The 27,466-nt window shown below is 36.1% G+C and overlaps 2 protein-coding genes across 5 annotated transcripts; one reads left to right on the top strand and one right to left on the bottom strand.

Annotated features, from left to right (window-relative positions):
• Positions 1–27,280, top strand: LOC111509059 (tubulin glycylase 3A). 4 transcript variants are annotated; one of them, XM_074174973.1, is made up of 11 exons: positions 2–144; positions 202–402; positions 4,713–5,332; positions 5,767–6,027; positions 8,801–9,006; positions 15,310–15,588; positions 17,445–17,771; positions 18,947–19,037; positions 19,099–19,268; positions 19,799–20,050; positions 26,762–27,280. In XM_074174973.1, the coding sequence occupies exons 1-11, from the start codon at positions 130–132 to the stop codon at positions 27,139–27,141; spliced, it is 2,802 nt and encodes a 933-aa protein (XP_074031074.1). In that variant the 5' UTR covers positions 2–129; the 3' UTR covers positions 27,142–27,280. The 4 variants fall into 4 exon arrangements, with proteins under 4 accessions (XP_074031076.1, XP_074031077.1, XP_074031074.1 ...); XM_074174974.1 differs by having other exon boundaries at positions 8–144; positions 195–402; XM_074174975.1 differs by lacking the exon at positions 5,767–6,027 and having other exon boundaries at positions 1–144.
• Xpd (general transcription and DNA repair factor IIH helicase subunit Xpd) lies at positions 22,077–24,553 on the bottom strand. Its single transcript, XM_023164734.2, has one exon. It carries the CDS (start codon positions 24,435–24,437, stop codon positions 22,158–22,160), a length of 2,280 nt encoding a protein of 759 aa, XP_023020502.2. The 5' UTR covers positions 24,438–24,553; the 3' UTR covers positions 22,077–22,157.
• Positions 27,281–27,466: the final 186 nt, after the last annotated feature.

The following is a 27,466-nucleotide window of genomic DNA, read 5'->3' as shown; positions in this document are numbered from 1 at the left end:
CGAAATTTTGAATGCTACCCTGGATAGAGTTTGCATGACAGATGTCAAAATAAAAGTCATTCATCAATAAACTCACCAAATTCTTAGTGCTCATGGCTCTATCCTCAGACACATAAATTCCAGTTGAAAATGGTTTCGAATCAGGTGACAATTCACATCAGCAACTGATTCTAACGATACAGTCAACCATTCAGATTTCAGATAGCTACACCAGGAGAAAAATTTAACCAATGTACCACGAAAAACCGTCCGAAAACTCTGATAGAACGTCAGCCCGATCCTTTGGAATCGCTAGAAGAAGAATTAACTCAAGTGATTAGCCAGTGCAAGTCTATTGTGAAAGATGGAAATGATGAGGAAAGAGAAAACTTTGCTATCGGATCTAAAATCACGTTGGAATCAGTAAGTATACCATTTATATAAAAAATGAAACTCTAAATATCTGGACCACCTGAAACTGTCAGAAAATAATTAACACCAATCGCAAGTCCAAAAAACTACCTTTCAGAATAGTCAACTGGTTAAAGCTTTGTCATGCGTACTTATTGCATTCTCGGTGCTTATTCAATTATTTTTATGTGCGTGTGAACTCCCGTAGAGATAACGCACTGAATCTCCACTGTAACACCCTTATATTTCAATAATATTCCAAACAGCAACCGACTAACGCACTACATCTAACGAACTGTACTCTATTGTGTCATCGAATTTCTCTCCACAGCCATCATTTGCCTCCATCGACGCCGTCGGCAATAATGCAGTTCATACTCGGCTATTCATGACCAGATGATGGCTGATATATTTCAACTGAAACAAAAAAAGTTTTAATTGATTACATCGTTTGTTCGGCGGAACATAACTCTCCTTTTTTCTAAGTGATACATTCTATTCCTTCTAGCTTCGGGACTAAACACGCGTTCCCGACGGCTCAATACAGCACAGGGATACGTTCCCGACAGCGCACCTCATTCGTCACAACCCACGGTGACTGGTCAATCAATTGTAGTTTCATCATATCTCTCAACCTGTCCATTCCACCGTGGCATCCCTATCGCATTATAGTTTTATCTCAACCTGTCCATTCCCCCGTGGCATCCCTATCGCATTGTAGTTGTATTTCAACCTGTCCATTTCCCCGTGGCATCCCTATCGCATTGTAGTTTTATCTCAACCTGTCCATTCCCCCGTGGTATCCCTATCGCATTATAGTTTTATCTCAACCTGTCCATTCCCCCGTGGCATCCCTATCGCATTGTAGTTTTATCTAAACCTGTACATTCCCCCGTGGCATCCCTAGCGCATTGTAGTTTTATCTCAACCTGTTCATTCCCCCGTGGCATCCCTATCGCATTGTAGTTTTATTTCAACCTTTCCCCGTGGCATCCCTATCGCATTGTAGTTTTATTTCAACCTTTCCCCGTGGCATCCCTATCGCATTGTAGTTTTATCTCAACCTGTCCATTTCCCCGTGGCATCCCTATCGCATTATAGTTTTATCTCAACCTGTCCATTCCCCCATGGCATTCCTATCGCATTGTAGTTTTATCTCAACCTGTCCATTCCCCCGTGGCATCCCTATCGCATTGTAGTTTTATCATATCTCTCAACCTGAACATTCCCCCGTGGTATCCATATCGCATTTAGGTGGTAACCAATATTCTCCCCCATGCAAAATTCTAAGAACCTTTTCAATGTTAATGCCGTATTTTGATTCTGATTCAGGTATTCGAACTTGTAACCACCATCTGCCAACTCTCACACTTTTCTGTGAATATAGCACTAAGTTCTGAAACAACTCCAAACCAATAACCGATCAAATACACAAGACTCTCTCTAAAGTATGGTATTAGTTACAACCAAAGTGGGCACTTACAAATACTTTCCAGTTCATCTATTTCACCTACCCAACTTACGGAATCAATAACTTGATATGCTATAATTATAAATATTACTCATTAATTGATATTCAAACTACTTTAAATATTTCTACTCGCGTTCATTTAATTTTGTTATTTTTTGTGTTGATTTCAAATTATTTTCAACCTTCTTATTTTCGACAAGATCGAGAATGAGAAAGATTTACTCCATTTATTCCAAATTATCTTTCGACATTGTGGACTTTCGCCTTTTCATAATTTCTCAGCCCCACAACGTTCATTCACGTAGATTACTATTCCATTTCTAATGTGACCTTCCAGGAGAAATGATACACTGAACTTCCACTGCAACTCCCTCATATTTCAATAATATTTCAAACAGTAACTGACTAACGTATTATATTTAACGAACTGTACTCTATTGAGGAACAAACATTAATGAATAAAGAATCATTACTAACTCCCTATCGCTACCACTAATACCTTACATTACTCCCTCTATCAAAAGAAACAATGTGTTATCGAAATGTGTCATTCAATTCATTTGCACAGCCATCATTTGCCTCCATCGACGCCGTCTACAATAATTCCAGTTCACATGCGTATTTTGGCCCGCTGGATACAAGTCTGAATTCAAAATTTAGTGATCGTAACTATTTCTGGAATATAGGGCATACCAAGAGTAAGCATTATTGAGAAAATGATATACAACGTTAAGTCGAGTCAACTCTCTTGTTCATTAAGATGTTGAGGAGATATATTTAAGCACTGACTTCAGAGGTGATCTTCTTTAAATATTGTGTTCAAAGAGAGCACTTTTCTTTTTTCAGTGATGAGGTACCATGTACCATTAGTGTTATACAATTCAGAAAATATAATAATATTATCAAGAGTCATTTGCATATTTCAAGAAAAACTAATATAATAACACAAATTAATGGATGAATATATAGAGATTCAAACACAATTCTTCTCATAAATGTTACCAAGAGCAACTCATCAACCCCAAAATCAATCAACCCCACTCCTAATCAAATAATGTGATGCTTTTCGATGTTTAATTCTTACTTTTAGAACCTATTTCCGTATCATAAATGAAGTGAATTATCGGCCAACTCAATCTTGAAAAAACATCTGGTATTCATTCAGTTCATTTAAATTGAAATAGGATACATTTTCAGGAGACATAAATTCTCACAAAAAACACTTTAGCTTCTCCATCGCCTTTTCAGAGAAAATGTGTTGGTGGAATACATTTCCTGACGTGACCCATTTGGTTATTGAAACGCGCGTCGACAAGAGTATTGCAGTTCTGGTATGTGAGAGCAGTGTTTGGCTTCTTCGGGCAATGGCTTGAGTTTCAAACTCTTCTCTTCTAAATGTAACACCTCGTATTCAGAATTGAACTCATGTCCTTCTGCTAAAAGGTAGATTGCAAATGTGGAATTGAACTTTCCATTCACAAAACTACTTATATGCTCTTTAATTCTTTGGGAAAATGTACAGTTTTGGGCAAGAGCCACAGGTCAGCTCATATACTCCTGATCTATCCGGCACCAATGTTTTGTCTGTATTGTTTTCAATAAATTTACCTATACTATTATTCGTTCTATAAGCTACATTTACGCATTATTTCTTCAAAAACAGGAAATATGACATTGTCCTATAACTGACGTTATCGCATCTTGAATTTGGGTACACCAGGTCCATGACCTGCTTTTGTAGTTTTTTGAAAAAAAAGAACTTAGAACCTTTTTGGGAAAGAAAGTCTTTGGCTCCTCTTGATACAAAAAAATGTGGGAATCTTCCAAAGAAAGGAAGGAAGAAATCAATTTGAAAATAAGTAACTCTATACATGGATGTGTAGATCATGCAAAGAAGCAACTTTCAGACACAAACTGGAAGAAAGCCCTCCTGAAACAGCTACTTTCAAATAAACATTGAATTACACGAAAGAAAAAAATTCTTTCGAAACAAATACTTTCACATGAACACTGAATTATACAGAAGATACTTTTCTCTACTCAGTTTGTATTGCAAACATTCGTTATGGAATGAAATTCAGATATCATTCACAGGAGTTACTTTAAATGAATGGTAATAAATTGCACTTACATGAAACTCTGTCATCCTCACTGGTATACATCGATGTTTCGCCATAAGACACTTGCCTTAGGGCTCGTCAGTACCAAATTGGATAACATTATAGAAAATACACACAATTCATTCATGAATTACGATTTTTAATGTCACGGAATGAGTTTGATGTACTTATATCATCGATGACATCGTAATGACATTCATTCACCTATTTGATTAAATCCCAGCCAAGAGGAATCTTATTTGAATTGAAGGGGTTATATTTTTTAGGAGTGATTAATTTTTGGGAAAGAAAGTTTTTGGCTTTCTACTACTCCATCTTGATACAAAACAATTTGGGAATCTTCCAAAGAAAGGAAGGAAGTAACTGGAAGAAAGCCCTCCTGAAACAGCTACTTTCATATAAACATTGAATTACACGAAAGAAAAAAATTCTTTGAAAACAAATACTTTTACATGAACACTGAATTATACAAAAAATAATTTTCTCTACTCAGTTTATATTCCAAACATTCGTTATGGAATGAAATTCAGATATCATTCACAGGAGTTCTACTTTAAATGAATGGTAATAAATTGCACTTACATAGAACACTGTCATCCTCACTAGTATGATATAAGTAGATCAAACTTATTCCGTGAAATTAAAAATCGTAATTCATGTCCGAAGTCCGAACTTATAACATTCAACAGTGTTTGTATCAAATACATTTTAATAAATATTTTCCTTCGTAGGTTGCTGAGGACATGTCCAACATTCTAGATGAACTCAAGCTCAACTTGAAAGTTTTTAAAGAGAAGAAAGATTCGTTTTCTGACGTATTGCCATCATTAGAAGAGGAATTCCAAATGCAAATCAAACAGCATAAAAACAATAACGTTTCCAAAAGCAATGACTCCAACAACAAAAAAGACACCGGTCAAAATACAAAAAGTGAAAAGCGTAGTAATAGCGCAAAGAAAGCTGATAAAACCAAAACGAAAGTTGGCAATGATGGTAATAGAAATAAACAAGCAGAGACCAAGTCAGCGTCCATTATCAGAAATCCTAAAGGAAGTTCAACGATAAAGAATATATCTGCCAGAAATGATATCCCTCCCAAAAAACCCTCTGATCAAAAATCTATGAACAACAAAGCTCCATCTTCCCAAGATCGAAAAGAAAGGCAAAATTTGGTTAACCAAACTAAATCTCCTGTAACGAACACCGGTGACGGTGAAATAAAAAATACTGCTTTGAACTCCAAATCAGTTTTGAAGAGAGATGTAGTTGCTGAGAAGATTTTATCATCCACCAATCCATCACCAAAACCTGCTCCTTCTAAATGTCCAGATCGCAACAATGTTATATCATGGTAAGTCCATATGAAACAAAAAAATCATCCAAGATTTTTTTAGCAAAAAATAAATATCACATCTCTCTCTCCTCGGCACAGTCATCATAGGTATTCAATTAAAATCTTCAAGGAAATGAATAAAAACACTTTTGTTGTTTATTTGTACGATCGGTTTCGGGACAATGGGGTAAAACCCCAACTCTTCATACTGAGATGGTATGTCATATTTTTCCCATTTCTTCATGAAAAATAACAAATTCAGTTTGCTTTGGATCAACAAAAGAAAACTAAGGTTATGCCGCTACGCAAATATCTGTGAATTCTCATTGATTGTGTGTTTTTTTAGTTGCCTTTGTAGTCTTTGTATATAACCTACAGCTTGATAATTGATATACTCAATACTATATTACATTCATCATAATAAACAAACATATAAAAAAACTAATTTTCAGCTCGAAAAGCTCAAATCAAAGCAACTGCAGGCAAGTTATGAAATTACCTCACATCAATATCGTCAAAGACACGGTGAACAATCCATTCACCGTCTTGAAAGAAGAAGTCGATAAAGCCAAAGCGGCAAACAAAACATTCACAATTCGGGGATGCTTTCCTGCTATACGAAGAGCGCTTTTGAGAAGAGGCTGGGTGGAGAAATTACATTTTTCTATGAGAGATCAATTGAATTCAGACATCAAAAAGTTCCGTACTTACAGGTAATGTAAGATGTCCTTGGTAATAACTTCTATAGAAACATAGAATTCATCAAGGAAGGATGAGTTAAAGACAGTTCGACTGTAAAGAGTTGGCTTCTTCAAATTCATATAAAAGTCAAATTGTAAAAACAGTTTACACCATCACTCTGTTTTTATATACGCACAGATTGTTATAGAGTATGGTACCAAATACTTTGATTACAGAAAAAGAAAAATACTTCTGTATCATATCAATTATCATGAAAACGTTAATAAATTTGACAGACATTGTGACTTTCATGCACATAGAATGAGATCCGCAAGTTCATTGAACCTTCCCACACATAAATCAACAATCAATAAGAGAAATTCACTAAACTTACATTTGTATATTCATTTTAACTCATCTCTAAAAGCACTAAACCTTGCAAAATTTAAATATACGCTGTTTTTATGTCATTGAAGAATACATTGACGTGGCAGGATCTTCATCTTGTTAAAGACCTCATTATATTCTCAGACTATTGATTATATAATAATGATTTTAATTAACCTACACTCTTTACTTTGATTTTTAGGAGATCTGTATTCGTGACTTGCCGTGAATATACCGTGAATATGCGGTAAATAACGTACTCTATTTTCTTAAACTACACCTTACGATTTCATCTGCAGAAACTTTGTTTTCAAAACTATCACGACATGTTTCGCTAACACAGTAGCCTTTTCGTAGTGAATATGTTATTCACTATTCACTGCACCTTACGATTTGATTTTCACGAACTTTATTTTCGAAACTGTCAGATGTTTCGCTAACACAGTAGCATTTTCGTAGTGAATATGTTATTCACTATTCACTGCACCTTACGATTTTATTTTCAACAAACTTTATTTTCAAAACTATCATGACATGTTTTGCTAATACAGTAGCCTTTTCGTAGTGAATATGTTATTCACTATTCACTGCACCTTACGATTTTATTTTCAACAAACTTTATTTTCAAAACTATCATGACATGTTTTGCTAATACAGTAGCCTTTTCGTAGTGAATATGTTATTCACTATTCACTGCACCTTACGATTTTATTTGCACAAACTTTATTTCCAGAACTATCACATGTTTCGCTAACACAGTAGCCTCCCGATTTGATTTTCACAAACTTTATTTTCAAAACTATCACGACATGTTTCGCTAACACAGTAGCCTTTCCGTAGTGAATATGTTATTCACTATTCACTTCACCTTACGATTTGACTTTCACAAACTTCATTTCCAAAACTATCACATGTTTCGCTAACACAGTAGCCTTTTCGTAGTGAATATGTTATTCACTATTCACTGCACCTTACGATTTGACTTTCACAAACTTTATTTCCAAAACTATCACGACATGTTTCGCTAACACAGTAGTCTCACGATTTGATTTTTTCACAAACTACAAACTTTATTTTCAAAACTATCACGACATGTTTCCCTAAAACAGTAGCCTTTCCGTAGTGAATATGTTATTCACTATTCACTGCACCTTACGATTTGACTTTCACAAACTTTATTTTCAAAACTATCACATGTTTCGTTAACACAGTAGTGAATAACATATTTACTACGAAAAGGCTAATATGTTAGTGAAGCAGGTGATAGTTTTGAAAATAAAGTTTGTGAAGATCAAATCGTAAGGTATAATTTATGAAAATACTATGGATTTTCATCTAGTAATGGACGAATAAATCAGAAAAAAACTCTACTTTTTTCATGAACTTTCTATCTTTGCGCTGTTTCAGAACGAAAAAGCAGTGTTTTCAGAAAATGATATCAATTTCAATTCAGCAATCACCTTGATGAGAAATTGAATCAGCACTAATAACTGTGACTCAATTTTTATTCACAGGAAACGAAGTACCTATCTTGGGGGAACGGCTTGAAATTTTCAATGATTCCTTATTTTTTAACACCAGTGCTAATAATATAATAGTCAATCGTGTTATCTTCTAGACAGCTTGATGAAATTCCAGAAGTGACGATAACTTGCATTTTCAAAAGAAACTGTGTTTAGTTCAAATCGAAGAAATGTATGACAAATTTTTACTTGCGTGATAGTTGCTATAAAAAGATCTGTATGCGAAATGGATAAGTAGAACACCAAAAGTTTTTATTTAAAAACAAATGTCTTCAAAAATATACTTTTTTCAATTCAGCCGAATTATCCAAATTTCATGATACTGTTTCATGCTTACTTCATGAAGGGCTGGATATGAGTCTATTAGCATTAATTATGAAGTTCAACTGTTTGTTAATAACAATCAATTGTGTCAACTGTGATGAATAGAACACTTGATATTGGATAGGTACAGGATATTGGTGTAAAACTAAATATTAAAAAAATAATGTGCACTGGATATTGAAAAGGAAACAGTTCTTATGGAATGTTCAACATCAACTGAAGATCTTGATCTGCCAATGTCCTCTCTCTCATAAAATAAAATGTAGGGTGTCTCCAAAGGCTCCAATAAATTCAATACATCGCCAGAACACTTATTCTAATTCTTTGAATATCTAACAAAAAAATTGGCAATAAAACAAAAATTATAAGATACTCAATAATCCATTTCGATTTGTATTTTCTATAAAGGACTTCATAATCATAATATCATCAGCTGGATTTAAACAGAAGGAATAGTATAAAGAGTTCGACAGTTATTCACAAAACTACTCATATCATTCACGTCTTAATCTGCAAACAGCATATTAACATAATATTTGACTGATATAACGCATTCTGATTTGATTTACAGTATACCCGAACTCCTATACCTTGTCCGAAATAAGGAAATAGCGGATCTCTGTAAAAGGTTGATCAAATCAAAATTGCTGGAACATCATCAAGTAGACTTATATTATGGAAATAACTATGAAAGTTACAAGGAATGTCCAGATAGAATGAAACAAACACTCATCAATAGGATAAGGTGGTCTTGCCCAAGTTACACAAGTAAACAAGGTAACGCTGATAATGCTTTCTCAGAACTATTCAGTATTTTCTAGCATTACGGTATCAAGTAACCCGCTGTTCCTAACAAAAATAATGTTTTTCAACAGATCGTTCTTATTATTTGACCTATTGAGATAATCAATCTGTCTTTTTCAACATTAGTGGTTTCGGGGTCTTCTAATAATTAACGATTTCTCACATGGAACCAAATAAAACATAAGTTCAAATGTATTCATTTTGAAATTTTACTCTCGCGTCATCGCCAATTTCAATGTTTATTCTAATTCATTTGTTTTGTATGTTCACTCAATAATATTGTTAAGCCGATGCCGTGTGACGAATCCGCCACTGTTACAAGTTCATAACCTTATCGTGATATCAGTTTTCACCAAGGTAACGAAAATCATTCTCCAATGAAAGTATCGAAGAATTCGAGAGCTTGAACAAGTGAAGTTCGGGTGATAATCATTAAGAGTAGCTAAAAAGTTCAGTGGAGAGTTTTAATCATGAGATAATGTTATTAAACTTCAATAAACGTACCACCTATTCACAGAGGTGGAATAAGTATTTTGCCGCCCTAGGCCCCGTCTAATCCGCCGCCCTTTTTCAACAACAAAATTATATATATTTTTTGATTCACAATTGTTGTTAAATGCTTAATTTTATTCAAAAATAATTAATAAATAATACAAAACAAATTTTATTAAACTCTAACATAATAAATAATAATAATAAACATTTTTCTCAAATAATAATCTATTGCTCAATTTGTAAATCTCTTCTTTCTGGCTTTTGTCCAAGCAGAAGCATCAACTATGTCATCGTAATCAATTTTTTGTACTTAAGTTTCAATAGACAGTAATGCCAAAGCATTGAGTCTATATTGGCTCATACTTCCTAATTTCTTAATCGAAATTGAAACATTACATTTAAAGAAAATAATTATCAATTATAAACAATTGCATCAAAATACTTACGATAGATGATCCTGATGCTTGTTGATAGTTATCATTACTTGTAAATTTTGTTGAGCTTTTCATAAAATTAGATATTTTTGGGATTTTTTTTAGTGAACTTTCTTTTTTCAAATATTCTTCCGCTTTTCTTGTACGATATCGTGCACCACAAATTTTTTTTCAATAACTACTTACTCATTGTTGATGAAAAAAATTATTCAGGACCTTGACAACTTATTGAAAAAATGTCTAATTTAATATGATAATCAAATGTTTGGCACACACAATCACACATACACACACATACACAATTAAAACACTTGAATTGAAAATTATCCATTGAATTTTTTTCACTCATACTTATGAATGAATGAAAATCGTTTATTCAAAATTTTTAGTTAATCACAATTGATTTGTTAGGTATTTTTGTATGGGGCCCTGCTATAGGCTAATGCCTCTTCAGGTAACTTATACTTATAATAATAACACATTATATAAATGTAGCTACATTAAACAGATCACTTATTTTTTCACCAAAATTTGATGAAGTTTTATAATAACAAATTCTTGCCTCAGAATTTCTAAAATTTGTTGAAATTTAAATACTTAGTTTAACATTTTCGCAGCTGTAAAAAATTTATTTTTTTTTCGATCAAGATAATAATTAATTTTTTTTCCGACTTATTTCTAAAAAAGATTGATATGGAAAAAGCATAATTTATTTTGAATAAACAAAAAAATGTTTCAAATTCTTAATAAATTCCAAATGTTAATTTATACATATTTCCATTCGAAATCGAAATTAAAATAAAAAACGAATAAGTAATTTCAAATGGTTTATATATGTAAGAGTAATCTCATCAAAGATACAAAAGTAAAAACTTACTTAGTAATTCGCATAGATTATTATTAATGAGATTATTTCTTTTTGATAACCTTCTTCGATAAATACTATAATTGGATTTCATCAAAATATTAATAATGCACCCTTAAATTGAAAAATCAATGAAGAAATTAATTATGTTATAGCCCATAGAAAATTTTTAATAGATTAAAAAAAAATCAGAACCCATTCAAAAATAATTTTTTAATATAGTTCTTCGACTCTTGAATTTTAACGTTCACAATATTTTGCCGCCCCCCCCCAAATCGTGCCGCCCTAGCCCCGGGCCTCACGGGCCTATGCGGTAATCCATCACTGTATATTTATTATATTTATGAACAACACACATAAGCATTAACATTATCGACACTGGTAATAACGGCGGAAGCAAAGTAGTACCAGAATAAGGAGAATGAAACAAATTGACTGGTATATTATAAATACATAAAGGAGTAACTCCACTGAGATAGCGAATACAAAATAAGATATCGTAAAGTAAATGAAAGCATCGAGGGAACGAAAAGAAATTGAACAAAAAAAAAACAAAAATGGAGGTAAAAAGTAGAACAACAAAAATATTTCCAAGATATAGTACAACTATAGTAACAAGAAATGTAAGAGGAAGAGAACAAAAGGAGGGGGAGGAGAAAGAAGGTGAAACAGTTGTCAAAACATCAATCAAGAAAAACCGTTAATCCTGCAACTGGACGAAATCAGACAAGGCGTTCGAAGAAAAATGACAGAAAAAGTAGAACGAATACAAGGTGAAAAATACAAGGTTCAGAATGAAGTTGAGAGAGTTTGTAATCGAATGCAAATATTCAGCGATTACACCTAGCCCGGACTTATGAAACACGAAAGAGACTATGAAGATAGTTCAAATCTGGCTAACCAGCTTAGTCTGACCTGTTTGATAGCTACATTCCTTCTTGACTAGGCAACTGAAGTATACCTTCCAGATGTGCTGAACCGACAGTTCGTCACCAGTACGACTCTGGCACGAGTGTATTACATATGGAGAAGGTCAAACTATCGTACCGAAAGAGTTATATCAAACTCAAAGAACAAGGTAATTTGTCCCAAACTGTAGAAGAGACGGAAAAGCTACTACTTGGTAACTAAAAAAATAAAGGGGTAGGAATCACACGTGTTAGGAATCACACGTTAAAAGGTAAGACCTCGTTAGTCCTTAGCTCGTACAAGTTCCTCAACTTCTGAGAGTTGTCGTTCGTATGGGGGCGACAGCTGATTAACGGAAAAACAGATTTTAAACAGATTTGTCATATTTAGCCTCCGAGCAAATCACTAATCGGGACGGAGTAACTTAAGAGGAGGACAGTGTTACAACCATAAGGAAACCAACCGTCTGAACACGTAAATTAGCCCTTTAGTTATATAAATTATTTGCCGATGAGAGTGTTAAAAAATTCGTGGAACATGAGAGATCTTTCATATGAGCTATAAGAGGAAAAAAGATCAATTGGTAGACTAGTTCGAGAGCAAGGAAAGTGACAGAGAAGAAATGAATCGAGTACGATAATTATATAGAAGAAAACTAAATGAAGTTGTTGAATTTGAATAAGCGTACCACACACTCATTGAGGAAGCAACACTGATAAAAGCGGTAGCTGGCATGCGTTTATTTATGCTATTAAAGTATTATTATTATTAGGCTGTTTCGAAAGTTTTGTCGGTTTTGATGTCATGTGTTTTTATAGCTCCATATCTCAGTAAATATTTATTTTACGGTGTCGTGATATATACTGATCGATATAAAATGATTTACTCTAATCACTGATGCTGTTCATTTTTTCCAAATTTCAATTTCTTGCCTCTTTTCAGCTTAACACTATATGATGTCGTCAAGCGCCAATTTTCCTTTACGAATTCAAATCGAACCAAAGCGCTGCCGAAACAGCCCGAAAAATCAACCAAGCATTTGGCAATGATATTGTTAATGAAAACACTATTCGTCGTTGGTTTGCGAAATTTCGTTGTTCCAGAGATTCGTGCCACGAAGTTGTCGACCTACAGTAATCCCAGAAGAGGATATGAGGATCCTGGTGGAAACTGACCCATGGCGGAAGAACTGGGCATCAGCTCCCGAATGGTTTTTGATGGTTCAAAACGTATTGGAAAGGTTGAAATGCTAGAATAGTGGTTGTGTGCCCGACGATTTGAACGATCGACAGAAGTTGTCACGTTTCGAGGTCTGTTCTTTTTTGCTTTTGCGCCGCAACCAATAACGATAATTTTTTGGATCGGGTCGTCACGTGTGATGAAAAGGGGACCCTCAACGACAACAGGAGACGTTCTGGACATTGGTTGGACACTGATGAGCCACCCAGGCACTTTCCGAAGGCAAAAACACACCAAAAAGACCATGGTTCAGCGACTGGTGTAATTCACTATAATCGGACCAAAATATCACAGAGGAATCCTATTGTGAGGAAATCGAGGAAATGTACCAAAAATTGCGTCTGCAGCAGTCAGCCCTGGTCATCAGAAGAGATCCGATATTACGCCACGATAACGCCCGTCCACACGTTTTCGAAAATTAAACGAATTGAGCGTCGAAATTTCGCCTCGCCCACCATTTTTGTTTGATACCTTAGGAGCTGTCTGACTTGTACATTTAGTCCAAGTCTCCAAAAAACACCGCAGACTCTTGGGCTTATTGCGTTTATTCTCCCATCTTCTCATTACACCCATTCCATCAGTCTCGTTCCCTGTACTAGTTTGTACCGGTTCCGTGTTGGATGTTCGTCATATTCTTCTGGACGTAATTTCGTACGTCCATTTATTGCCTGCCTCCTGTGATTCAGTGCCTCACATTCGCATAAGATATGTAGAGCTGTTTCTGTCCCTTCGTTGTATAGTCTGCAGCTGACGTCCCCGTTGTACAGCCCAGTTTTATTCAGGTGTCCTCTAAGCGGACAATGACCGGTTAGTAACCCTGTAATTATTCTGAGTCGATCCCTACTATATTGAAGTAGTTCTTTGGTTCTTTTCTCGGACGGTTCCCTAATGAAGGTTCTACCGTGTTTGTTGCCAAGTAGTTTTGTCCAGTACTCTGTGTGGTTCTTATTGGTCCATGTCCTAATCTGGTTTCGTACCAATGATTTTGATACCCCCAGAGCTGGTTCAGGACCTATATATGAAGTTGATGATCCGCGTCTAGCGCATTCATCAGCTTTATCATTACCTGTGATTCCTGAATGCCCTGGCACGCAGTACAAAATTAATTTGTTCCTGTTTGCAAGTTCATTCAGTTCTTCATGGCATTCCCAGACCAGTTTTGATGTTGCCTTCGGGTTTGTCAGAGCCCCTAGTGCGCTCTTGCTGTCTGTAAAAATATTGATCCGCTCATTTCTTTGAGGTCTCAATTTAATAAGCCTTGCACACTGCAAGATAGCATATACTTCCGCCTGAAAGACGGATGTGTATAGTCCTAGCGGATAGCTGTAGTTTAAATTTCTATCCGCTCGTTACATTCCAGCTCCCGTTCCATGTTTGGTCTTCGACCCATCTGTATACCAGGTGTTTTTTCCAAACATGTTTTTATGATGACTAATGGTCTTCCACTCTTCACGGCTTATGATTTTGGCCGTGAAGTTTGTGTTAAAGGTGTACTTCGGAGTCATGTGGTCCGTGCACATATTCAATATGTGCTCCTCCTTTTGTTCCGAAATTTCTGTTCGGTCCGATCTTTTATAATTCGGTGAGTTTTCCAGTCTGAATTGGCCCATCCTGGCCTCCCCCATTATCACAAGGTGTAAAGTAGGTAGATCCAGGAGTGTCTCTAATGCAGCTGTTGGGCTAGTTCTCATTGCTCCCGTCATTCCCAAACATGCAAGTCTTTGCACCTTGCCTAGTTTGTTGACGGCGGTCGCCTGCTTCATCTTTGGCCACCAGACCAGAGATGCGTATGTTATCATGGGTTTAATCACCATCGTGTATAGCCAATATACCATGACTGGTTTTAGCCCCCATGTTTTTCCATAGGTGCGTCTGGCGAGCATTAGTGCTACCTCCGCTTTCCTCTTTATCCTGTTCACCATACTCCCCAGACCTCTTGGCAACCGACTACCATCTTTTCAAGCACTTTGATAACTCTCTCTTCCGTAGAACCTTCGTCGATCATGACCAGGCAAAACGGCCTTCGTCGACTCCATCGAACTCCTAGTACCCAATTTTTATGCTGACGGAATTGATCGACTTGTGCAAACGTGCACTGATTCAAATGACCTCATTTTGATTGAATTTATTAATTTTTGATAGGGATATTACAGTTTAAAGTAGACTCATAAAACAGAAACAACTTTTGAAACAACCTGATACTATTTCTTGATACTGGGTAATTTCAATAAGTGTACTTAGTCGGGCGCAGGCCCAATAGCGATAGTTGTGACGATTAACAAAAAAACACCCATCAATTCAAAAAGCTGATTCTCTCTGAAATATATGTTTTAGGTTTGAGTGAAGCATCAAGGAAATCTTTTTGGTTTCACATACCAGGAGTTTCTAACATGAACCACCCTCGAAGTTATAAACTTACCAAAAATGGAGACACGGAAGAGTTCATAAAGGATTTCAATCTGACAGCGGCCATGTCTCTTTTGAAATGGGTAAAAACAAATCACACGACGGGCCAGTGCAAAATTTTGAGCCCTTACGGAAAAATTCCTCTGACTGTGTTCGATTTCGCAATAAACGAGTGCTATAAGTTTATCAAGAAAAAGAACCATGAAGGTAACTGTTCAAACCAAGTTCAGAATTACAATGTTATTTTATTTCTGCCTGTTATAACTCTGGGACTGGTCTCAGATGTGGGTCCAAAGTGAGTGGGTCTCAGATGTAATGTCTTTCATTATGCTCTTCCTATCTTTAAATATAACATCGTATGAATCAGGCTGAATTTGACCGATGACATGGGTTATGTTGGCTTTGAGGAACGCTGTGATTTGTGACTTATTCGCATACAACTGCAACTCAAGAAAACCCCTCAAAAAAAAAGTCTAGCGGGTCAAATCGCACGATCTCGGTTCACATCATCTCCACGTGAGATGACCATGCCCGCAAATCGCTCGTGCAGAATATCCAATATGGTATAAGTGGTGTAACTATGAAAGATGGGCTAGTGTACATACCTCTATGCAGGATGTGTGAACTGGAAGATGAAACTGTCAGGCATGTCCTATGCGAGTGTCCGGAGTTATCGTCAATAAGAGAGTATGTGTTCGGCGAGTCTTGGCCTACAGCTGCCGATATAAAGGAGATGTCTCCCAGTAACCTGTCCACCTTCCTGGGAAAGACAGGATGGACAATGACCTAGGAGGACAACTCTTCGGGAGGATGTACAATGGGTCACATGTGGCCTGAGTGCTGTGGGCCTACACTCACCTACACTGACCTAGGAGGACATCTCTTCGGGAGAATGTAGAATGGGTCACATGTGGCCCAAGTGCTGTGGGCCTACACTCACCCTTCCTACTCTACAGATACAGATGGTATGAGTTGTGTAGCACGCAGCGCCGTCCTGTTGAAACCACATGTCGTTGGTGTCCAGATCATCCAAATCAAGCCAGAAGAAGTTGGTAATCATCGACCTATAGTGCTCGCCTATGACAGTGATGACCTGGCCAACGTCATTCTCAAAGAAATATAGACCGATGATGTCAACCCAAAATCCACTCCAGTGGCTCCAGTGGACGCTTTTCGATCTCATGTGGATTGCTATCGTCCCAAATTCCACAATTTTGTTTGTTCACGTTCCCATTCATTCAGAAATGGGCTCTTCGCTGAAGAACCAGACCAACTGCTCCAAAACCCATTCATCAAACAGAACACACGTCGTTGTCTACCTTCAGTTCCTGGGTCAATTGAATTTTGTACGGGTACAGGCCTGAGTCACGACGCAAAGTTTGCCTAGTTGAGGTATGCGAAAAGCCAAGTTCTTGTGAACGACGTGAAATCGACTGCCTCAGATTCTCCCGCATACTCTCACAGACAGCGGCGATATTTTCGGCAGATCTTGGGTTTTTTTCGATGTACAAGTATTGATCGATCGTTTACTGAACCAGGGGACTCAAGTTTATTCACCACATTGTGAATAGTCCTCTTGGTAGGACGATTATGGCGACCTTAAAATGGGCGAAGCTCGCGATACGTTGCCCAAAAACCACCCATTTCAATAAAACAATTTCATTATTTGCACGTGTGTTTGCATGGTGATTTACCAAAGCAGACTCGAAGATTGGAAGACACTATACAAGCGATATATACAAAACATAATGCTTATATAATTTCATCTATTCTGAATACTTCTACAGTTTACTTCTTCGCATAGCATTCTCAGTCATTTTTCATGAGGATAGAGTATTCTCCATTATATTTTATAATGATGTGTAGTCGAAATAAATGTATCATCAACTTCAAGCAACTCGAATTTGGTTTGGCCATTAGTCAATTTATCTAGTCTTATCCACAATTTCTCCGTTGATACTCTGGAATATAGATGATAAACAACGGTATTTTCTTGAAAGAAAAGTACTACTTAATCTTCGCTCGATTTTCATTTTGCTCTTTCCAATTCTATTCAACAACAGATATCGATCACGACATAAATGAAGCGATGTCCAGGGAATGGAACGACTTCTTGGAACACTATTACAGAACCGTCCATATAGGAAACCACTTCAAGCTAACCGGTGATGTAACAGAGAACGATTTAGTGAGGAAAGCATCCTTTATCTTGGAAAGGCTGAAAGATCATTGGCCCTATCTGGAGATGGATGGACTGATGAACCTTTGGATCCTGAAACCGACAAACAGTAGCCAAGGTGTTGGCATTCACATGTGTCGTACTCTGAAATATGTTTTGGACGTGGTCAAAGCTAATCCAAATAGGAGATACGTCATACAGAAATATGTTGGTGAGTTACTCTGAGATTTATGTCCTTTCATTGTTGAAATTGTCAGGGTTAACAATGAGTTTTTTGAACGTGGTCGGAGATTCCATATACTGGAACTGAATTATTAAAGAAACAAACCAAGTTATAATTCGGGCAAGATAAGCAAATGAAATCATCTAGATTCAAAATAATAGTAATCTAGTTTCATGTCGATGATACGGGATTATCGTTCGGTTAGAAGTTCCTATCTACAGATCATGAAAGCACAAAAATATACAATATATTGAAAAATTCAATTATATTTTCTGTGTTCATGATTTGGTTTCATTGCATTGCCAAAATATGAATAATCAATGTTAATGCCTACAAGTTAGTGTAATTTAAAAATGAAGGAAAATTTTTTTGGTGAGAATTGGCTCCACGCGGCATCAGGCGTTTCAAAAATCACCTGTTGTCACGAAGGTTAACGTTGAAGTTCAAGTTAAAGTGCATTTTCTTCATTTCAGACCATGTCATTAAAGCTGCTGTTTGGAAATGTTTCTCTATTAAAAATTTATTTTGAATGTTTTATTCAACTCTGTACATTTCTCAGATCATTTAATTCAATGCGTCATTGTTGCATAGTTGAAGCCTATAACATTTGTTCGAGTACCACCGAACTATCTCTAATCTTTGCAAAATTAGAAGTTTTTGAAATTGTTATGGCACTCATGTTGTTTTTCTGTTTTCCGACATTTTGAATTTTCCTTTGACCCTTTCATCTGATATCGTATCGTATTGTTTTCAGCAAACTCTTTCATTTTATACCAATATTATGAGACTGTACAAAAAATTTTCCGCCATATTGAATACATTCATTTCATTTTCCGTATTCTTTTCAGAAAAACCCTGTCATTTGCTACGCATATAATGGGGTACCAGTCCGCCATTTTGTGCGGCCCGTCATATTGCAAGTAGAATGACGTCACTCAGCTTATCATGCATTGTCATCCAAAATCAACATGTATGCCAAATTTCATTTCAATCGGTTGAGGATAACTGCTTTAAAATTCAGTTGCATAATTTGAACGAACTAAAATATACGAACGCACACATACATTATATATTGCAAGTTAAATAAATGCTTGTGAAACAAAATGTATTCATTGAAAACTCGATGTATTATTTATTCATGTACAACATTTTTATATTTTTAGAGCGTCCACTGTTGATTTATAACACGAAATTTGATATCAGACAATGGTTTTTAATAAGCAGCTGTGTTCCACTGACAATATGGATTTATAGGTAGGTACGATTCAAAGATAGGTTATTATTTTATCTGTGATATCGCTTTCATTACTTTCAGGCAATGCTATTTAAGGTTCAGTTCACAGACGTACAATCTGAGAAAGTTGCATGAATCTATACATCTAACGAACAATTCGGTTCAATCCAGATACAAAAAAGCTTCAACGGATATAATATTACCTTCCTACAATATGTGGGATTCTTCTCAGTTCAAAAACTACTTATCCAGTGAGTATAACATAATATCACATTCGTGAATCCACTGATGATATTACCTCAATAAACATAGCATATTTTTACTTTTTGAGTAAAATAACAATTAACGAAAATGTCAATCCATCACATTTAAACAATGTAACTACAAACGAACAAACCTGCTAACACCCGAATGAATTGAGATGTTCTGTGATCGTGTGTAAAAATTATGCAAGTTCTTATATTCATCGGCGAGCCCACCCACTGATCCGATAGATTCGTCTATTAGTCCGTTCAAAACTTTAGCGTCTTTTTACTGTCTGAAGCAATTCATCGTAATTTTTATATTGAATTCAGGAATTTTTCCTCTTCGTTAAATACGCTTTTTTACTTGGGGTCACACAAGAGTGAACTGAATCGGTCAGATCATCAAAAATTATAATTTATTCATTATTATTCGATTGTATCCGATCAAGACATTTGCTCAGTGACATTTCGAAAATCGCCTCTCGAGCATGATAAGTAGATACTAATGAATATTTAGAAAATCAGTGCAATTTCAGATGTTGGATATCCGCAAGCATTTGATGACATCATCTACCCAGGTATGAAGGAGAGCATCACTGCAGCCGTCCTAATGCATCAGGAATCATTTGATCAAAGACGGAACACGTTCGAATTATTCGGAGCTGATTTTATCGTAACTGAAGATTTCAAACCGTGGTTGTTGGAGATCAACTCGAATCCGGCATTGCATGCGTCTACTCCGATCACTGCTCGAATGTGTCCGTTAGTTTTAGAAGATGTTATAAGAGGTGAGGAAATTGTATATAGTGTTTAATTTATTTGAAATCAGTAACTGGTTTTCTCAAGTTGGTTTTTGCCATTATCTTTTATGTAGATTAGGTATATATAACGAGTTGTTGCCCGCGGCTTCGCCCGCGTGGAATTTGGTTGTCACATTAAGTTTCGTGACAAATTATTTCAAACAAATAGTAAAAATATTTTTTCATCAACCCGAAACTACAGGTTTCCATATTCAAAACTGACAAGATTCAATACAATCTTTGAACCCCCTATTTTTCCCCTTGGAGTGGAAATTCCTAATTCTGTTTCTTGGTGCCTATTTGTGCTATATAAAGAACATATTTCAAGATTCTTGGTTCAGTAGCTTCGGCTGAACGTTAATATAATAGCGGGCACCATTTAGTAATTTATATTTTCACTTAAAAAATACAGTGACAAAAAAAAATGCCAGCTGCATTAAGTGATAAATAGCTTCAAGAATTGAATTATGTTACCTAGAAAGAAATTCACAAAACCAACACAACCGTCAACGTCTGTTCGCATTCTTGGCGATGGCGCTTCGTTGCTAAGACCGCCTCTCTACCCCCCGCGCTCGTCCCCCGTCGTCTTACAGTAGACGCGACGCACAATGGCTTACTACCTTGCGTCAAGTCAAACTTGTATTCATAGCTCATTATTTTGCATATAGTGGCTAATACATAAGAGATAGATATATGCCATCGCGCACTATTTAATTAAATTATCTGCTTGTAACTCCAACGCTTATTCATGTATGTTAATTCATAAATTAATATAAATAAAAAATAAACATATAATTGTCGCAGAGAGAAATTTCTCCGTTTTTTTTTCAATTCGATTCGACCTTCAATTTGAAAGGCTTGAAAACACATTGAACTCCAATAATAATTAAATAATTTTAGAAAATTGACCACCACCGTCTACCTCCTTATCGATAATGATAAAAACAATCCTTAGAAAGCATCAGTTACTCAAATTTTGACAACTGAAAGGCCCTCTCTGTGGAAAATTGGAACTAAAGAAAGTAACACTCCATTTGTTAACCAATCACCACCACGGATATTTGGATGGATAAAAAAATTGGATATTTTCAATTTCATTCTATAAGAAATCAAAGTAATATTTGTAATAACAAGCACCTTTCATAACTTCATTGGGGTTACCGTACTTGAAAATATTTCAAAACAGAAATATGTTGTTTCCTATTCAACTGTGAATCAAAATCATCGTCTATAGAGAGCAATCAATTTGCGTGTATACTTGCCAGTCGCTCAATAAATGTTACATCTATTACAAATTTATTGAGAGCACAATTGCTAATGGAACAAAGCAAACCTGTAATCTAACCTAGCCAAGTTAGAGTCAACTATTGCAAGTAAAATATGAGAAACAAATTATGTATTACTTAAATCGAATAGTTGTTATATTACAAGTTACAGCAGAACTACAACACTCTTCTTGACGCACCTTTCACCAACCAAGTTAGTGTCCTCAGGAGTAGACACAGTATACTTCATGATGAGTATGTTGTATGTTATTTACTGTCTTATTTATAATCTTTATTTGAAATATTTTTAATTAGTAATAAAAATACTTAATGCTAAAATATAAAAATACACCTATAGTGTCACAATCATCAGATATTAAAATATACACATATTATACTCATAGGCTCAGTAGACATGAGCAACACAACCAGTCTCACACACATGCCTTCATAATTCATCTTTTTACATGTACAGTGGTGAAATGAATTCATTTAGACGAATTTTGAAAGTGTTTAGAGAAACAATTGCTCACGAGAGTTATCGAAACAGGAATATATTTGATAGTTATTCTTTCATCACATATTAGAATGACTGCAAGTCTTGGGAATTCATTCATCAATAAATAAAATATCCAGACTTCAAATAGTTCAAAATAAGATATTCAATGGTTATGAAATTTTCATATTAGGTAAGAGCATATTCAAAGAAAAAACTTTTGTGGTCAGTCACCTATTTGACAAAAAAGATGAATAGTAAAAAGTTTATTACTAGAATTGGACTGTCAACAGTAAAAAACATCAGCTATTCTAAATCAACTAAGCTAATTGAACTAGTCTGCTTTAGATTGTTCATCTCTTTTCTTTGCTTCCAATTCTTGGAGCTGTTCCAGTGTGAGCAAAGAAACCCCCAACTGGTCCTCCCTCGTAAAAGGCTGAGCCATTTGTCTGAGCCATCTCTTTGCCAATTGTATGGCTTCTTCTGTGGATAAGTTACAGTAAGAGTCCTTCAAATGTTCTTGGATCCATTTGGGCAATTTGGTTCTCTTGTCTGCCCTAGAAAACCGTTTATCTGCAAAAATCATGATACCATAGTCAGTTTTCCCTCTGATGGCTCTCCCTACGCATTGCGAAGCATGTCTCAAAGCATCAAAGGTTAAAAAGTCGTTCTCACGAATCTGGAATTGATCTCGTAAATAGTCTAACCTAGCCTTCAATATCCTCGACTGGGTGTAAACGTAAGGAATACCAAACATCAAAACGGCTCTGCCTAGATGATGATCGAAATCTACCCCCTCTGATACTTTGCCTCTAGCTACAGATAACAGAACTGCGCCTCGCCCTGACTCGCAGGCTTTGATGTAGTACATCAAGGCAAAACTAGTTTCTGCTGAATCCTGGGTTTCTATGAAGAGCAGCTTATACCTCTGTAAACTATCGATGACCCCTTGATCATACCAACTTGCCACAACAGACTCAAGGTACATGTAGGAAGTGAAAAAACAAACTATTCCATCTGGTACGTTGGCTGCTACTTCAACGAGAAGTTGACCGTAGTTACGTATCACAGCGTTATCGTCTCTGGTTTCGAATTTGGAAGATATAGCTACTTGATCGTTGCCTTTCGAGACGATCATAGGAAGTAGACAAGGCCTTGCCAGGGTCATGGTAAAGGAAGTCATGATGACTGGATGGAAGTTGAGGATTTTTGGATACATATCTAAGGGTGACAGTGTCCCTGAAGTTATCACTACTGTCTGAAACCTATCGAACACAGGTTTGATTGCTATCGAGCAGTCCAAGCAGCTGAAATAAAAAATGGGATTGGAAACGGTGGGGGTTTTATCATCGAAAGGCTCTATTATTATGGTGAACCCCTTGGTGTAAGTGGATACCAAAGTAGCCAGGTGTGTTATGAGAATAATAGGACTAAAGTCGGTCAGATCTGAAATTTCAAGTGTTCTCAGCAATGAAGCCAGTCTCTCAGCACAAAACCTCAGCGGCTTACGCTCTATACACACTTTGGCCTGCACATCCTTCAAAAACCCTATTGGGGATTCTTGCACCACATGTTGCACCCTTAACCGTGTTTTTATATACTCTACAAAACGTTTCAGAAAACTTATGAAGTGCTCTGCATTCCTTATGTTACCGGGAACAGCTTCTTGGAGAATTTCTTCAGGTAGAACAGGATTGGAAAGTATTACATCAGTTTCTCTGGCTAAGCTTGCATCTCTCAGTCCTTGAACTAGCCTCTGATATTCCTCCTGGAGTTTTTTGTGGTCGTCTTCCCTCATTTCAGCAACTGTTTTTTCCAACAGCTGGATATTTGCAGAAGCTTTTTCAATAGTTCTTTTATGAATTTTAACACTCATAGAATCAATGCAGACGTTGTCTATGTTATGAGCTTCGTCAAACACTACGATAGCCTCCTTGGCCAATTCCTTAGACACCACATCAGCTATCTTTGGATCCAAGAGGTAGTGGTAGCTGTAGACAACGATATTGGCGTATGTAATGGCAAATCGTGCTAGGAAATATGGACACCAATTCCTGTCTCTACCGAACTGTTTCAAGTCTTCCAAACTGTATACGCCATGGGGTAAAGTAGATTCCTTCCCGTCCAAAGAAAATCCTTCGTAGAACTGACATATAGGAGTACTGTCATCATGGCTGTGTCTTTCTCTAATATAACTCGCAGTCAGAGAATGGCATTTTCCATCCACGATTTTTCCTTCCCTCTCCGAACTGACTTGGGGATGTATGCAAAGATTCTTTCGCGACGACAGAACAAGTCCGGAGAAATTAGGATACTGACCGTCTAGTTTTTCATAATAGAGTAAAAGTTTCTTCAATTCCTCCATGACTTTCTCGATTTCAGGTACAGTTCTCGAACAGTAAATGAGTTTCCTCACTTCGTGAGGATTTTCCCTCATATAAGCCACTATAAGAGCCAATAGTGTGACTGTCTTTCCTGTCCCTGAAGGCATTTCCAATAAACAGTGGCCCTTGGCATCTAGAGCTTTTTTTAACTCACACATATACGAGTATTGCTCGGGATAAATGTAGTCATAAGGGAAATATACAATTAGGCCGTCTACGCTCAGCCTCATTTTTGCAGATGAATATCAATATCTGTTGTGAAATGTATTCCTTGAAATTATTGAATTTTGAACGTTTAAGTTTAAGGTTAGAATAAACAACATCTACTCTTTCTCTCTCTAGGTTATATTGGCTATTGCTTTCCTGCGGCGCATTTAGCCAGCTCAATTCGAAAGGTTACGCAAGTTGCACACACACACCGATTTTGGACGGCCGATTTTGTACCGGTCGTCCAAATTACAATAGTGAACCACATGTGGTAACGGGATCTGGCACACACGCCGACCGGTGATCGTCGCCGGTAAAATACCGGTGAGCAGCCGTCCACTGCCACTGTATCGCCGGCAGTACCGGGAAGTAGTGGCGTACATAACTAAATGCACTCTTGCATACTCACCGGTTTTTTACCGACCATACCAGTCTCGAATGCTCGGTGAAATTATAGTTACTACGCATTAACTTCTTTTTGGTAGTGCGTGCTATTTACGACAACAAAGCAACTGATTGTTTGACCGATAAAAATCCGGTGAGTGTGCAAGCTACCAATAAAGTATCGGCCGATTTTATACTGGTGTTTATACGGTGTGTGTGCAACTAGCGTAACAGCGTTGTCTAATCGATGATTATGCTGTAATCTGTTTTGCTTTTTGGAATTTAATCGTTCTTCTGAGACGTCTAATTCTTCTGTGTATCTTCGTGTGCTACAAGATATATGGACTTAAAAACAGATGGCACAAACAAGAGAAATGATTATGATTGGAAATGGGAAGGAAATGAATGAAACTAAATGAGTTGAGGAAAATCATAATTCGACTTTGTTCTATAAATTGTATTGATATTTTTAATATCGAAAAATTTAAACCATGTAAAATTGTTGTGATACTCATGGGGGCAGCAACGTCCTTTGGCATGAAACCATGATACAAGTCTCTGTTCGGGGTCATATTAATCGGACATACCAGGAAAATGTGGTTTAACGATACTACTTCCATTCGCAGTTAGGGTGATCTACAATCTTCAACCTGAATAGGTGTTGTTTATATACACAATATCCCGTTTTCATCCGACAAGAGTAAGACCAACTTTTTGTTTATTGGTGGTAAAACTTTCTGAATCCGAAATCGACAGTAGATGTACACTTCACATAAAACTTTTTTTTGTGTGTGAAACTACAATCACCGTATTTTCTTAATCCGAAATGCATTAATCATGTTTTTATTACAGCAAAATATTTCCCCATTAATTACTAATGAAATAAGAATATTTCCTTATCGATTACTAACTGAAAAAATGTTATTAAAGTATATATGACTTTATTCTCATTTCATTATTGCACATTTTATGCAAATACATATGCTCCACTATTGCTTGTTGCTGCCTTTTATCATCCATTAGCATTAGCGCAAGTAGAAGCGTGTTCTAGTCACTAGTATATAGATTTATGTCTGTGAAAAACTTTCGACAACGTGCCTACAGACAGCTAACTATAGTAAATAAGTCGCCAGCTCGAAATGGATGGCTGTCTCCAGAGGTTAATAGTTGAGGTATAATTAACGTATGGCAGCCGTTGGAACTTGTCTCTTGTCATTTGAAAGGAAAAACATTTTCACCATTTCCTAGACTGTAATTTGGAAATTCCAACTTTACACTCAAAATTTGGACCATAACCTAACATGCACAACAAAAGCAGCCGTCGAGAGCTTCCAATCCATGACAGGGGAGCCAAGTTGCAACTATCACGAGATACAAGAGTCCAGAGGAATTTTCTCTACAGGCCTGTGACACTATATATTTCTATCTGGGGAATTTTAGTTATTCAAGAAATACCAAAAAATTTTCAGGTCTAGTATTACTCGACTCAGATAATATTTGAATCAAAGAGAGTACTGTGATTAATAATTAATACTGAAATCGCTTTCGGGATCCTCCCTTCGCAAGATCCGTGTCAAAACATTTTCTCCTGAAAGTGAAAGAAAGATGAGTAGTGTCCTAAGTCAGTAATTCATTACACTTCATGCTCCCATATTATTTCACTAGACACCATTTATTCTTTAATAATATCAAATGAATATAGACGTATTTGGGGAGTTCATAAGTTTAGTTTTTGGAATTATTACATTTTATATAAAAACACTTGCTATCCCGTTACCCAAGATTTAAAAAATATATATGCAAGTTATTAGCGAATCACACACAAAAAGAAACACAAATAGAAAAAACATAATCAATGTGGAGGTATTGTTTTTTCATTGTGTTGAATAGAAACTTATCGATTACAAATAACCTCAATATTACTAATACTTGAAATTTTTATAACAAAAAATTTTATTCTCAGTTGTTATTGATCATCAAAGAGACGGAAAGAAAAACACAGGAGGATTTGAACTGCTTTATCAACAGCAAACAGTCTCTTTATGCAAAACCGGTCCACTACAAGTTGAAGGAACGCATCTTAAAGAAGATTACTTTTCTGATCCGCCTACAGTTTCAGAGAAAAACAGCACAAAAGTACAAACCAGCGATAAATTAGAACCTGTAACGTGCATCAGAGAATTGGGGATCGGCATGAGAAACACACTAGAGAACTTGCTGACCATTTTGAAACAGGAAAAACTCAAGCGACTCAAACGGAGGAACATAAGCATCGAAACTTTATTATCAAACACAAGTATTCAAACGCAAACATCATTGGTTAATAATAAAATAAAAACCTGAACATATACAGAATGACTTTCCATTTTCCCTAGTAATGATCAAATTGTTTTCTAATAACTTTTGATTGTCAAATAAATGACCTTCACTGATGAGGTTTATTCAATATGCCACTTCTGAAAAATAAATTTTACTTCACACACTCTTTAATTTTTGTATAATAATCATTCACTGCTTATGGAGCATATCATTACCCTGAGTAATTTAGTTACCACCATTGATTCACAACTGACCCAAATAATTGATGTCTATCTGTTAATAGATTTGTTAAAAAAGAAATATTCTATATTTACTATGAAAAAAGGTTATCAAGTTGATAACTATACCC

This window comes from Leptinotarsa decemlineata, unplaced genomic scaffold (assembly GCF_025532065.1).
Source record: "Leptinotarsa decemlineata unplaced genomic scaffold, Ldec_3_MD MMD2_tig00000882_RagTag_RagTag, whole genome shotgun sequence".
In the NCBI taxonomy this organism is placed as follows: domain Eukaryota; kingdom Metazoa; phylum Arthropoda; class Insecta; order Coleoptera; family Chrysomelidae; genus Leptinotarsa; species Leptinotarsa decemlineata.
This window is presented reverse-complemented; position numbering and strand designations above follow the sequence as displayed.